Source organism: Perca flavescens, chromosome 21, assembly GCF_004354835.1.
Source record: "Perca flavescens isolate YP-PL-M2 chromosome 21, PFLA_1.0, whole genome shotgun sequence".
NCBI classification, from domain to species: domain Eukaryota; kingdom Metazoa; phylum Chordata; class Actinopteri; order Perciformes; family Percidae; genus Perca; species Perca flavescens.
Genome location: NC_041351.1, coordinates 26,277,754 through 26,292,933, shown reverse-complemented (window position 1 = coordinate 26,292,933; position 15,180 = coordinate 26,277,754). Strand labels below are relative to the sequence as shown.

The following is a 15,180-nucleotide window of genomic DNA, read 5'->3' as shown; positions in this document are numbered from 1 at the left end:
TATAGACCTTAGTGGTCCCCTAATACTGTATCTAAAGTCTCTTTTATATAGACCTTAGTGGTCCCCTAATACTGTATCTAAAGTCTCTTTTATATAGACCTTATTGGTCCCCTAATACTGTATCTGAAGTCTCTTTTATATAGGCCTTAGTGGTCCCCTAATACTGTATCTGAAGTCTCTTTTATATAGACCTTAGTGGTCCCCTAATACTGTATCTGAAGTCTCTTTTATATAGACCTTATTGGTCCCCTAATACTGTATCTGAAGTCTCTTTTATATAGGCCTTAGTGGTCCCCTAATACTGTATCTGAAGTCTCTTTTATATAGACCTTAGTGGTCCCCTAATACTGTATCTGAAGTCTCTTTTATATAGACCTTAGTGGTCCCCTAATACTGTATCTGAAGTCTCTTTTATATAGGCCTTATTGGTCCCCTAATACTGTATTTGAAGTCTCTTTTATATAGGCCTTAGTGGTCCCCTAATACTGTATCTGAAGTCTCTTTCCCGAAATTCAGCTTTGGTGCACAACTACAGCCACTAGAGCCAGTCCCACAATGAGCTTTCCTTAGTATGTGCCATTTCTGTGTCTGTAGCTATTGAGGAGGAGAGAGGGGAGGAGCAAGGTGGAGGGTGGAGGTGTGGCCTTGACCAACTGCCACTTTTCTCGTTTAAAAGCCATGATGTCTCTCTCTCATGGGTTGGCCAAATTCTCTGGGTGGGCAAAGCGGAGAAAGGGGAGGTACCCTTGCTTGTTATGACCTCATAACAAACAGATTCCAAAACGGCTCATCTGAGCTTTCCTTTTCTCAAAGGCAGAGCAGGATACCCAGGGCTCGGTTCACAACTATCCCCATTTCTAGCCACTGGGGGACCTTAGACAGGCTGGGGGAACTCCTATTAATGTTAAAAAACCTCAAAGTGAAATGTTCATGCTATGGGACCTTTAATATCACAGCAAATAACTATTAGCTATGTAGAGATATAGTGGAGTAATGAATTAAGTCCCTCTCCCTCTGTGTGTGAGCTTCTCGGTTACTTGTGTGTCTGTAATGGATGAGTTGGGGAACGGTCTGTGAGAGACATGTGGAGGCAGTCCCAGCCCACCTTTTTTCTGAATCGCGAAACGTCCAACTGAGATTAAATTGCTTTTTTGTCTGCTCCAGCAACAAAATCACGTGAAGGAAATTAAATTTGATTTCACGATGGCGCCCCCTAGCCTATTAATGTGGTGAAAGTTCCGTCTACATAAACGCAGACCTTATTAGAATGCAGCCAATCAAAATCTTGCATAAAGCAGTAGCATCAGCGTTGTATCAGAGGCAGAGCAGACAGCAGCTAACAGCCCAGCCCACGTTAGCTTCACGTTAAAGTCTCCTTCGTATCTAACTTACAAACATGAACACGTCTCGTCCTCCACCTTACCTTAGCTTAGCCACCAAACATTAACAGAGGAAAAGCTAAAACTAATTAGCTACTGGCTGCTGTCAATCAAATAGACACGCCCGTCCAGCCCAAAGTTATAAAAAAGGGTTGGTCTTGATAATTAGATATTTAATATCTCCGCTGTTATACAGATAATATAACCACCAGTTATTTAATGTTGTCCACTTCTCCCACTGTGAGGAAATGAGTTACGTGGATGTTAACGCAGTTTTTCCTGCGTGTCTCTAGAATGACGAGGCATTTTTCGATACTTTAGGGGCAATTCGGTCGGTGCCTAAAACGTGTTGAATTCAATACCCGGCCCTAGATAAGTCGCCTCTTCTTTCCTCGTTCAAACAAAAAGAACAAAATAATCGTTAACACAGACCGATGAGTTTGCTTTTGCCCTGCAGAGAAGGCTTTTACTCAAAGAAATACAAACTAAGAGGTTATGTGTTTTAAATAAATTTATAAAAAAAAAAAAAAAAAAAAAATAAAATAAAGCATTTACCCACTGAAGCAGAACAAACACCTATCACTTGTTTTTCCTCGTGTAACATAGAATACAATCTGAATAGACTGGTTAGTAGCCTGAACAGAATCAAATAATTAAGCCAAGAGTTGCCAACTTCAACACAAAAAAGGTAACAAACACAGCCCATGATGACGGGGAAAAAACAGCAAATAAAATTACATAAAAAAGGGAAGAAAAAAATAAAACAACTAAGAGGGTTAAGTGCAGCACTGGTCAGAATCATACAGCGTAGATTCAGTCGAAATTTTCTTCAGTTCCATATTCAGATAATCTGCTCAAGTACATTGTCTCTAGATCCGTAACATGCAAGCTTGATGAAGTATATGGTCAAATACGCATGGGAATATACTTTATCTCATAGGATATTTGTAAAATATGAAAAAAACTAATCTGTAGATGAACAGTGATAACGAAATTCCATTTGCATGAATGAGCAGAAAAAGAGCGTCCACTCCATAGATAGTGTTTTCTTTAAAAAGGAAAAAAGGAGACTACATTCATTTCACTGAACAAAGAGTCCACATACAAAAACAACAGAAAGAGGGCTCCCAAAATATCATGTTGGGATGTTTCAATGTTCTTAAGGACCCCACTTATAGCTTTTAGTTATCTTAATTATTACTAGATAGTATCTGTGCCTTGGGAAACGGAGAAACACTCAAAAAGAGATCCAAAGATACACTTGTACAACGGAATACTGCATATCTACTCACGACTGGGTTAGGTAGGTCGACATGGAGGCTAGCTGCCGAAGATGGGAATGTCCACACGTACGTACACACATTTCCCTCTAGCGGAATACACTACTGGTGATTTCACTTGGTTGCTTTTGTCTATCGACACACAGTAAAAGCGCTCGTCTGTAATGCTACCAGGATGAGGCTCCGTTCCATCTTTAGGAGAGTTTCAGGACTCCTCGCTTGTCCAAAAAGTCATTTTGGATTTTCTTGAAATCAGGATATTTTTTTTGTCTTTCTTCCTGTGCTTCTTCTTCTGTGGCGTCTGGGTCTCAAGCTTCGGGGATTCACAGTCATCATCAACTCTTGATTCCATTTTTTTTAATTTTTTTTTTATTTGGTCTTTAGTTTTTGCATCGCGTTTGGTGATCTTAAATATATAGAAGAGGATCGGGAGGGGGGTTGAGGACGAAGTTTTTTTTTAACATTCTGTAAGCCCTACAGGTGTTTCCCAGTCGCTCTTCTGTTTTTGGCACCTTGGAGTAGATGATGGGAGTGGGCGGAGACAGTGTGGGAGGTGTGAGGCTCAATGCGTACAGGAGAGCAGGGGTCCGGAGGCAGACCTACTTGTCACCGATGTGTTCACTGACCCCTGCTTCTCCGGCTCGGTCCGTGGTGCCGTTGTTATTGTTGGTGGTGGCTGCAGCAGCTTTCCCGTCCCCCCCCTCCGTCTTCACCCTCTTTGATTGGGGTTGCTCCTGCAGCGCTCTGTTCTGCCTCTTGGTGGGGAGCGAGGCTGAGGCGGAGGCGTGGGCCGCCAGGAGGTGAAGAGGGTTCGCAACAGCTGGTAGAAAGAAGACAGGAGTTGTTAACAATGTGGAGCGACACATGGGAAAGGGATCTGAGCAAGGGCGTAACTTTGGGTTCATCAAACACTTCTTTTTCTGCATTCTGGTGACTTTTTCTGCAACAATTTGTCGGCTTTCTGCATCCATTTATAGTGCAAATGTCTTCATTTATGAAAAGGAAATTATAATAGATTCATGGGGTGGGTTGCCCTGGCCAGTTTTGATTATTGGGGGGTTAAAACCCCCACATCCCCCCTGTAAATTACACCTATGGATCTGAGTATTACACTGGATGAGAAGTGGGACCGAATCTGTAGGATTATTAAAACGGTCACGCGCTGTGAGGGTGCGCCTCATCCAGTTCAAGATGATGCATCGCTTCTATTGGACTCCCTCCAGATTGTTTAGAATTGTTCTGAAAGACACACCAAATTGTTGGTAATGTAAGACAGAGGACAGCCAATGACTTAATGTCCTATGGTCCTGTGATAAGGTCCAGGTTACATGATAACCTATGTTGGATTGCAGGGACCCAGGTTCCATTCAGCCCTAGAGGATTTGTTCTGGGAGATGGGTAAATTCTAAGCGGGATGGATCAGCACATAAGAAGATGGGTCCAGACTAGTTTAATGATAGCCAGACAGATTATTTTAAGAGGAGGGAAGGATGAAGGGGTGCCGTCAATCCAGGAGTGGGCTTGTGAGATGGCTAGGGTGGCGTCGTTTGAAAAAATGTCATATAAACAGTTGGCCAGATTGGATGTCTGTACTAGAAAATGGGGAAAGTACCTGAACTTTCTGGAGGGCTCCTAAGAAGCTTTGTGCTGGGGAGAGACTGTATGATAGGCTTATGGTGTTGTCATTTATACATACACTCACCTAAAGGATTATTAAGAACACCTGTAAGATTTCTCGTTATTGCAATTATCAAATCAACCAATCACATGGCAGCTGCTTCAATGCATTTTGAGGGTGTCGTCCAGGTGTAGACAATCTCCTGAACCCCAAACTGGATGTCAGAATGGGAAAGAAAGGGGATCTAAGCAACTTTGAGCGTGGCATAGTTGTTGGTGCCAGACGGGCCGGTCTGAGTATTTCACAATCTGCTCAGTTACTGGGATTTTCACGCACAACCATTTCTAGGATTTACAAAGAATGGTCTGGAAAAGGAAAAACATCCAGTATGTGGCAGACCTGGGGGGCGAAAATGCCTTGTTGATGCTAGAGGTCAGAGGAGAATGGGCCGACTGATTCAAGCTGATAGAAGATCAACCTTAACTCAAATAACCACTCGTTAGAACCGAGGTGTGCAGTAAAGCATTTGTGAAGCCACAACACAAACAACCTTGAGGCGGATGGGCTACACCAGCAGAAGACCCCACCGGGTACCATTCATCTCCACTGAAAATAGGAAAATGAGGCTACAATTTGCACAAGCTCACCAAATTTGGACAGTTGATGACTGTAAAAATGTTGCCTGGTCTGATGAGTCTCGATTTCTGTTGAGACATTCAGATGGTAGAGTCAGAATTTGGCGTAAACAGAATGAGAACATGGATGCCTTGTTACCACTGGGCAGGCTGCTGGTGGTGGTGTAATGGTGTGGGGAATATTTTCTTGGCACACTTTAGGCCCCTTATAATCAATTGGGCATTGTTTAAATGCCACAGCCTACCTGAGCATTGTTTCTGACCATGTCCATCCGTTTATGACCACCATGTACCCATCCTCTGATGGCTACTTCCAGCAGGATAATGCACCATGTCACAAAGCTCAAATCATTTCAAATTGGTTTCTTGAACAGGACAGTGAGTTCACTGTACTAAAATGGCCCCCACAGTCACCAGATCTCAACCCAATAGAACATCTTTGGGATGTGGTGGAAGGAGCTTCGTGCCCTGGATGTGCACAAATCAACTACAAGATGCTATCCTCTCAATATGGGCCAAGATTTCTAAAGAATGCTTCCAGCACCTTGTTGAATCAATGCCACGAAGAATTAAGGTAGTTCTGAAGGCGAAAGGGGGTCAAACACAGCATTAGTAGGGTGTTTAGGTGAGTGTATGTTTATAGTTTATTGTCTGTTTGGTTACTATTCTGTTGAATGGTCTGGAATATTGTAGTTACCGTGTCATCTTTTCTTGATTTTTGTCTGGGTGGGTCGTCAAATTTAAGACTTTTAAGACCTTTTATAAAGACCATTGTGAAAGTAGTTTAAGACCTTTATCACAACATCAACTAAGCCCTTAATAAAAAAAAATGTTCAAGCCAATATCGCTAAACTAAAATAAAATCGGTTTTATGTGTGGCAGAGAAAAGTATAAAGTCCCTTCTTATAGCTTATATATATGTTTATGGAATGATCTTTGACCTCTGTCTTGTGCTTTTATGACATTATAATGCTCTCACTTTACTGACAGTGCTTGTTTTCCCCACTTTGCCTTTTCTGTGCTGTGTGCTACAGCATGTACTGTAAGAACACGATCCTTCAAAGACTTAACCCCTCACATGGGTCAGTGCCGAAACATCCTTCAGCAAATACACACATTACAAAAACGACCCTAAAGCAGTGCATGGGCCAGTTGCTGCTACATGTACATTCAGTGTGAGTGCAGGATAGCGACCAACAGGCTGGAGGTGTACGTGCACGGCCATGAGCTGCAGTCCAGTGACGGAGGAAACACGATGTTTCATATTGTCTGTGAGGAACTGTAAAGAAGAGAATACTGTCGGTCTTTGTAAATAAGACGCAGTATTTGTGGGGGTGGCTGAAATACTTATTTTCGTAACAATCAAGTATCAAAAACTGAGGAGGACACGCTGTTGGATGCTATCCTCCTCTTTCTTCAATGCCTAACAAATCTCTTTCTCTCCCAGGGACCCTGTTTTTCTGCTTGAGCAGCACTGGTTGAAGCCTGAAAATATGAACAAATTAATAACATAACTAATTACACTGGTCGGACTCTTCAGCTCTGTTTCAGACTGACACCTCCGGTTCAGGCCGGTCCTCAGGCGGAAAATACTTTTTAATACTCCTCTGGATTTAAGCAGCAAACATTCAGTGTAAGAGTAAAAAAATGACATAACATTATTTATAATACATTTATTTGATTCACAGCTGCTACATCTAGTGTTTTGACCTCGACAGCCCAACTGCATTTTACCACAAACTTGCAACTAGTTAACTTTCTTAAGCAGGCGCAATCGCTTGTTTGCTAAGAGTCGGGTCGGGAGTCCAACATTAACACACTGACAACATTGTATTCAGAATATAAAATATTTTTATAGCACTTTTTAAATGTGCGATTGTGTAAAGGTGTTCAAGAGATACCAACCTTTCGGGAACTTGTGAATTTCGCCAGCTGTCTTCTCTCGTTTTGATGGAGACAGACGCTGTGTGCACGGAGGGGAGGGGATGTGTGTGTGTGTGTGTGTGTGTGTGTGTGTGTGTGTGTGTGTGTGTGTGTATCTTTGTGTGTATGAGAGATTGTATGGCGCACCGCCACAAATTAGTCTATGTGTGGGAAACACTGGTTTGTGTGTGTGTTAGGGTTGCACAACATAGACAAAATGTGATATTGCGATATTGAGCATGAATATTACGACATCGATACTCATTTCGATTAGGGCTGGGCGATAAAACGATAACGATATGTATCGCGATAGACACATAATCAATATCAATAGAAAACGCGGTCGATAAAACGTTCGATAACTTGTTTTTCTTCATCAGAAGAAACCAGAGGTTGTGAATCAAGTTTGGTTGCATGAACAAAGGCCCTCACTCTCTGGCAACCTAGCAACGTGGGGAGTGACACTCTAACAGCCAATCATGTAACAGTATCATGTTTGGTTGCGCCACATCGCCGTCTCGTGTTCTTCAATAACAGAACCAGCGTGGAGTGATAAGTGGAAAGTGAGTGCCGCAGCGAGCGAGGAAATCGTTGATAAAACAGGAAAAGTCAGTATGGCAGTTTTGGGGATTTTATAAGTCTGACCGTAGTCAGACCAATAATAAATCAGACCAACACTGGTAATACCATAAACTTGTTTTACCACTTTAGCTGCGCTCACACTTTGGAGCACAGCCGTATTCGCCATCAACATCCAACAACATCTACAGCTGCCACACGGCACAAGCAGCAGACCACCATGGAGAGGTACTCTGCATCAGCGCCTTACTAAACGCTACAAGCAGCAGACCACCATGGAGAGGTACTCTGCATCAGCACCTTACTAAACGCTACAAGCAGCAGACCACCATGGAGAGGTACTCTGCATCAGTGCCTTACTAAACGCTACAAGCAGCAGACCACCATGGAGAGGTACTCTGCATCAGCGCCTTACTAAACGCTACAAGCAGCAGACCACCATGGAGAGGTACTCTGCATCAGCGCCTTACTAAACGCTACAAGCAGCAGACCACCATGGAGAGGTACTCTGCATCAGCGCCTTACTAAACGCCACAAGCAGCAGACCACCATGGAGAGGTACTCTGCATCAGCGTCTTACTAAACACTACAAGCAGCAGACCACCATGGAGAGGTACTCTGCATCAGCACATTACTAAACACTACAAGCAGCAGACCACCATGGAGAGGTACTCTGCATCAGCGCCTTACTAAACACTACAAGCAGCAGACCACCATGGAGAGGTACTCTGCATCAGCACATTACTAAACACTACAAGCAGCAGACCACCATGGAGAGGTACTCTGCATCAGCGCCTTACTAAACACTACAAGCAGCAGACCACCATGGAGAGGTACTCTGCATCAGCACATTACTAAACACTACAAGCAGCAGACCACCATGGAGAGGTACTCTGCATCAGCGCCTTACTAAACACTACAAGCAGCAGACCACCATGGAGAGGTACTCTGCATCAGCGCCTTACTAAACACTACAAGCAGCAGACCACCATGGAGAGGTACTCTGCATCAGCGCCTTACTAAACGCTACAAAGAAATAACAAGGCAGACATGCTGAGCACTGTCCAGAAGCCAGGTTACCAACCTAGCACTAAACCTGCAGAAAATAGTTCTTTCTCAGGTTTCTTATATTTAGCTAACACTTTGCACTATTTTATGACACTTTATTAAGCATTTCTTACTTATTCTTTAATTTTGCACCTTAATGTTAAGAGATAATTGTTAAGTGTTCATTGTGATTTTAGACCTGTTTACATTTTAATTATTTTAGTGTTTTCCATGGTTGTGTTGACATTTCTGCTTTTATTACTGAGGGGATTATAATCAGAGCAGGGTTAAGTTTAAAATAAAAATGTTTAAATTTAATATATTTTTCTCCTGGTCCTTATTTTAAATAGGTCATAAAAAATATCAATAATTATCGATATTGACCAATATGAAAAACTTATATCGTGATACAGTTTTCAACCATATCACCCAGCCCTAATTTTGATAGTCTTTAACATATATAAAAACACCAAAGTTATGTAGTCTCCCTGAGCCACACTCATGCTCTAGTCTGTCTCTTCTTTCCTTTCGCTCCACACACTCGCTTTGCAGTTCACACTCTATCTTTCTGTCCTTTCGCTTCTTGGTTCACGCTTCGGTTGCTGTCTCTATCTCCCACTTCACTCACGCAGTCGAAGTGTGCCATGTGACAGGGCGACTGGCCAATGAAATAAGCAGGCTCTAAATTGATCACAACACACAGCCACCGGCACATCTCTCCATAGAATAAACAGAATATTGCATACTTTTTGGGACATTTTTGATATTGCAAAAACGATACTGAGTCGATATATCGTGCACCACTAGTGTCTAGTGTGTGTGTGTGTGTGTGCGCATGTGTCACCTGTGCTAGCAGCAGTACTGATGGGGACGAGGTGGGTCCCGTTCTGTGTGATGGCCTTTATGGGGAGCTGGTGCTGGCCGAGCGGGGCTTGTTGCACGATGGTTACCGTGGTCAGCGGGGTGGCCGCAGAGCTCTGGATGATGCGGCTGACTCCGCCTAGCGACGAGGCCGTGATGGATGGGACTGCACACGGGGAGAAACACACACACAGACAGTCTCAACACAATGCTTCCTGACTACAGGGGGCGGGGCGGGGGAAGACTGCTAGAAATAACAACACGTCTCACGCTTGATCTCTTGGTGCTCGCCACCTCCATTCTCCTGAGGTTCCGGGCCCACTGTCACAGCGGGCTGGCCGCCAACAGCTGCCATGGTGACGGTTGGGATCTGGTGGACGACGTGCACTGTCTGCATGACGGGGGCGGAGCTAACGGAGGTTGTTACAATGGCGGGCGACGCCACGGCGTAGGTCACAGGCTTCATGGTCGTTTGAGGCATCTGGCGCTGCACGGCGATCAATACCGGCTGGTTGTTGAGGGGGGAGCCTATCAGAAGGGGGGGGGGGGGGGATACAGGTTACTGACAAACCCCTTACTCTACTGCCATTCACCACTGTCACAAAGGACAGAGGCACAGAAATACTGCACGCCATCACAAAACAAGAGGGAACAAAGTGAGCAGCGTTGGCAATTTTTTTTTCTCCAGTTTTACCTCAGAGTTAAAACACAAAGAAATGACAAAAATGTCCTTTTTGTCCTGAGGACAGAATCTTGGGGAGGGGTGTGCTTTACCAGGGGAGTTCTGTGCAAAGCGGGCCTCTTGGATGACAGCGAGTTTGGGCTGGGCTGTAGTGGTTTGGGCGGGGGCTGGCGGTGGGGTTGGCTCTGGCTCTATGGGGACCGGGGAGCCCTCTCTGGACAGGCTGTCTGGGGTCTGGACCCCACTGGAGTGGGCAGACAGCGCCCCTGTGTGGCTGGGAGATGCCGGAGCGCTCCTGGGACAGGAGAAGAAAGAAGGTTGATTATTGACACATGTTGTTGCCCCACAAACTGAAGTAACACACTTGTTTCTGGGTGACAGTGTTCTCTACCTGGAGGAGAGCGGCCCCACAGGGGTCCTGAAGCAGGGCACTCCCCGCGGCCGCCGCTTCCTGAACGCTTGTTCTACCAACTTCCCCTCCGAGGCGGGGTCGATCCTCCAGAAGGAGCCTTTGCCCGGCTCCTCCTGAGAGCGGGCCACTTTGATAAAGTAGCGGTTCAGGGACAGGTTGTGGCGGATCGAGTTCTAAAAAACGCCAATACATACACAAGACACACACAGAGCGTTACTAAAGCTGTACAATTCTTTGAAATGATGGGAGTGTTACATCATTTGTGTTATATAGTGATAAGATAACCTTTATGGTCTCCTTTAGGAGAAATTTGTCAAAAGAGAACAAAAATAGCGTCACGTTGCATAGAAATGCTAAATAAACATACAGTGGTCTCATACAGTCTTAGAATATTCCCATGGCTTTGTGGTTTGGTGGAAGGAGCAGCGGGACTGCGCAGGTCTTATGGTCTCATTATTTAAAGAAAGTATGGTTAGATAAACAGGTTTTGCAGAGACGCTAGCACAATGTGTCCAGTGCTTCGTGTGCTCCACCCGTGAGAGAAGAAAAATTCAACGGTACCTTTACCAGCTTAGCAATGGTCCCTTTTTGTTGACATTGTTGGAAATGTGAAGTAGCCAAGTAATTGAGTGCTTTAATTTTAAAACATTCAATTGGGATGCCCCGACTGATCGGCCGCTGATTGTTATTGTGCAATATTCAGTAAAAAAAAAGATTCTATCGGGGGGACAGGCATTAATGCTTTCTGTAGAAAACAGAGAACTTTGGATCCTTTATTCATTTGTTAGGGAAGAGGGTTTACTTGTTGGGGGAAAAAAACTGAACTGAATTTCTATATTTTGTTGTTCATTGATGAATCCCCACAATGTTTGTTTGTTGAACTCTGGACTGGACATAAGATGGTAAGTTTCATGACGCAGGTCTACTCTACATGTTGGACCCATTCAGGAGACAGCTGTCCCACTGGTGTCCCTGTAGGCAGAGACTCTAGTCAGCATTGCACTGCTTCTCATTTCCAGAAGCAGGGGGACATCTTCAAATTAACCCGCCAGGTATTCAATTTACAGTTATATGAAAAAAACTGAGCAAAGCAGCAAATCCCCATGTTTGAAAAGTGCCTCAGCTTTTTTGCATTTACAATGACACATGACAACTGATCATGCAGCCCTGATTCATGTATTACTATAAAACTACTGCAAGTGTAAGCAATGGTAGCACGTAGCGAAGACTCTGACCTGCCAGCCTTTGTCGGCTGTTCTGTAGTAGGGGTAGTTCTTGGTGATGTGGGTGTATATTCCATTCAGCGTTAGCTGTTTATCCGGGGCCATGGTGATAGCTTGGACTATTAGTTGTGCATATGAATACGGAGGTTTGGAGTCATCCTGTGGAAAAGAAAAAAAAAAAAGGTTTAATGGATGAGCTATTGGGGATTAAAATGTGTTTCATTAATGAAATACAAGGTAAGCTCAGGTTTTCCTCACACAAACTCAGACTTGGCAAAGTTCAACCAGGTTCTGTACTCCAAAGTCTATGTTGTTGTGAGCATTGGGCAATTTTTTAGACTTCAATGAGTAACCAGGGATGTCACATTTTCATTGCCCAGTTCTATGCTTTAGACTGCCCCACTCTCACCTTTGGGCTGTCTTCACCTGAGGCCTCTTTGTCGTTTTCTGATTGGGAGTTGTCTCCTATGAGGTCAGAGGCCAGAACACGGCCTGTCCTGTAGCTGGAGAGCCCCGCCCCCCGTGGACTTGACGGACAGGAGTTTGCCGCACTGAGAAATTGATTTAAAAAAAAAAAAAAAAAAAAAAACACGTGTGTAATTCTGCATACATGTCTGGAACAATGACCCGACAACCACTTCAATGACAAACTTTGGACAGTGTTATTATTGTACCCTTAAATAAAGTGTTTTGAACATTGCACACAACTCAAACAAAGCCACTCTCACCTTATGGTGCCAGTAGGTGAAGGCAGTGGGCTCATGAGGTGGGCAATGTTGTCAGGAATGTTGATGGTCAGTGGGGAAATTTGGGGTTGGACGGGCTTAACCGGTGATTCCGGCACGTTCCTTGGCTCCTTCTTGTCACTGGACAGGGCTGTGAACGTGATCTTTATACTTGTGCTGGGGAACCGCAAACAACACCTGGGAACCAAAGACAAACAAAAATTGTGCGTTTAATGTCAACACATTTGCATTTAAATGACTATGCAGGGTTCCCCCCCAAGAAAAGTCGTTTAGCCAGGTGGCAAGAGTCTTTTTTTTTGTTTTTCATGAGGGCACGGCTAGGGCCAGACACAGACTGATGGCAGCATTAATGTAGAGCCCAATATTTTCTGTGATAACAGAATCATGGACAGAATCGCGAAATTGAGAATTTAAAAAAAGCTATAAGACAGATTCCACAGGACCCTACACATTAATTAAAAGCTGACTGGAGATTTGAAAATACAGTAGGACTACGTTCAACTTTCCAACCAAGCTGTCCCACTGTAACTGTAGTTTAAAAAATGTGTAAAATATATAAAAAAAATAATTCCCAGTGGCTTAGGCCAGATGGGGGGCAACTCCCACCAGGCTTGCTAAACACTGGGGGAAACACTGCTATGATTACATTTGTCAACATTTGAATACCGATTAACTAAGTGGGAAACATAATGCTTATTACAATGTCGTTGTACAGATGGACAAACAAGCCTCCTGCCTGGCAACAAGGAGGTCTATCAGCCCCACAGTTTAAATATGGACGTCCACCATGACCATTATGTAACAGATCATGTCTAACATGTCTCATTTATTTTTAATAGGGTATATTTGGACCAGTTGCTGACACCTTCCAATGAATTACTACTTTGGCGTGGTGACAACATTCAGCATATCCTACCTAAATATTTATGACGATTAAATGCCAAATGTGAGTTACCACAACAACTATTTGACATGAGTTTGGGGGTTTTACAACTGGAAGAAGAGAACAAGCTGAACAGTGTAAACACACCGACAAGCTACATGAGGCCAAGTTGACATTGAGCCTGATCCAAATAACTACAGCACTAACCTCAACATCACACGTAAACATTGTGTACATAGCATTTATTCATAACCTCTCTCTTATGGTAAGTAACATGTGCTGCAGCCGGTGGTGCAGCAGGTCAGAAACATTACCTGTACAAGCACAAGTTTTACAAATTAGCATGTGTTGCTAGCATGCTATGTGGGACAGCAGCAGTAGCTCTCTGGGTTTGAGAGGAACTCAAACCAAACTCTGTTACATTCGGCCATTTTAATGTTTCTTATTTTGCTAGGAGTAAACACATACATTGGGGAATATGTATTAGAGACCGTTATGAATAGTTAGGGACCACTCTGCAATTCGGCATGCATGGAACACCAGGGAGATCTAAAAAAAACAAACACGACAACGGTGTACTGATGCTTGCTTGGAGGAATTGTGTGTAAATCACAGTGTGTTCTACACCTACTCTATCTGTAAAGTACACTGAGATAACTCCTGTTAGGATTTGACACTATAAATAAAACTTGAATTAAAAAGAATTAGTGGACTATATGTATGCCGAATTAACCAGATCACCAAACGATTGCCACAAGGTCGTGGATCAAGTAAAAAAAGGGTGTGTTGTGTTTGGCAATGGTCAACGGCAAACTGACACATTTGGCATGGACATTTCGTGACGTTATCGCCATTCAAACGCGCAGCACGCATCTGACCGGTGTTACTTGACACAACACGTGCAACATCACTGCGGGACAACACAACAACAACACATGAACCCACAAATCGGCACATTCCACCAGAGCAAACAAACTGGCCACATCAATCTTACATTCGTGGAAGCTGGAGGGGGGGCGCCCCTCTTCTCTGGAACACCCCATCGACAAACACCCCGTTTTTTCCGAGGCATCGGAGATAGAATTCCCCTGTGCCGGGGCCATCTTCCCCCGCAGTGAATATCTCAAGGTGCCGCCGGGAGATGAAGCTGGAGTGGCCCATGCTGACGTCCACCGAACCCTGCGAGGAGTTCCGGCCGATGGTCACCGACCTTTTCTTCATCAGATACTCGAATTCTCGGCCCTCCAGCCGGGCTACAGCCGACCCCGACATACCGCTTACCACCGCCATCTTCAGAAGTATCTGCTGGAGATTTGGAGGTGTGTTTTGCGCGGAAACGTATAAGCGGTTGCAGGGAACTGAAGGGGGAATATTTTTGGTTTCGTGAAAAAGGGGGGATCCAATTTTACACCGTGGAGAATTTGGCTAGGAACGTGCCAGACCGGGGACACAGCGGCTCCGACCCACCGCCGCGAAGAAGAGGAAAAAGAGAGGAGCGTCGTCCAATCAAAACCGGCCAAACGGACGGAAGTACTGTGACAGACAATCCGTTGAACCAATGGGAAGCCGATCTGGGTATGCAGATGTGTGGTGTTTACCAATGACAACAATAATACAAATATTCGTAGAAACGAGCTTGGTTGCACTGCAGGCTGACACTCAGATGGATGGAGAGATGGAAAAACCGGCGCAGTGATTTCAAGGAGGCGGGAATAGTTGTGGATGTGGGGAGGGGCCCATAGACACATAGACAATGCCTTTCTACAGTGCCCAGAATGTTGTGTTTTGCAATCCTTAAACCCACAATCACAGATTTTTCTGGCCACTTGGGGGCAACAGAAACCACTCTAAACACAAAACGGATATAATAAGAGAAGAGATATGAGAGCCTTTATTGTCTATAGAGGAATAA

At 44.3% G+C, this 15,180-nt stretch overlaps 1 protein-coding gene across 1 annotated transcript; it reads right to left on the bottom strand.

Moving 5' to 3' along the window:
- Positions 1-2,794: 2,794 nt before the first annotated feature.
- On the bottom strand, positions 2,795-14,742 carry foxk2a (forkhead box K2a). Its single transcript, XM_028566999.1, has 9 exons — positions 14,263-14,742; positions 12,368-12,562; positions 12,049-12,190; positions 11,652-11,798; positions 10,396-10,589; positions 10,097-10,299; positions 9,593-9,850; positions 9,306-9,488; positions 2,795-3,479 (listed from the first exon to the last, which is right to left on the bottom strand). Exons 1-9 carry the CDS (start codon positions 14,556-14,558, stop codon positions 3,259-3,261), a joined length of 1,839 nt encoding a protein of 612 aa, XP_028422800.1. The 5' UTR covers positions 14,559-14,742; the 3' UTR covers positions 2,795-3,258.
- Between the last annotated feature and the right edge of the window lie 438 nt (positions 14,743-15,180).

Excerpts from the sequence above, each read along its gene's own strand:
- foxk2a (XM_028566999.1), bottom strand. The coding sequence starts at position 14,558 with ATGGCGGTGGTAAGCGGTATGTCGGGGTCGGCTGTAGCCCGGCTGGAG. Across the intron at positions 9,851-10,096 it reads CTTTGCACAGAACTCCCCTG|GCTCCCCCCTCAACAACCAG; the intron begins GTAAAGCACACC and ends CCCTTCTGATAG. Across the intron at positions 9,489-9,592 it reads CGAGCACCAAGAGATCAAGC|TCCCATCCATCACGGCCTCG; the intron begins GTGAGACGTGTT and ends CCCCGTGTGCAG.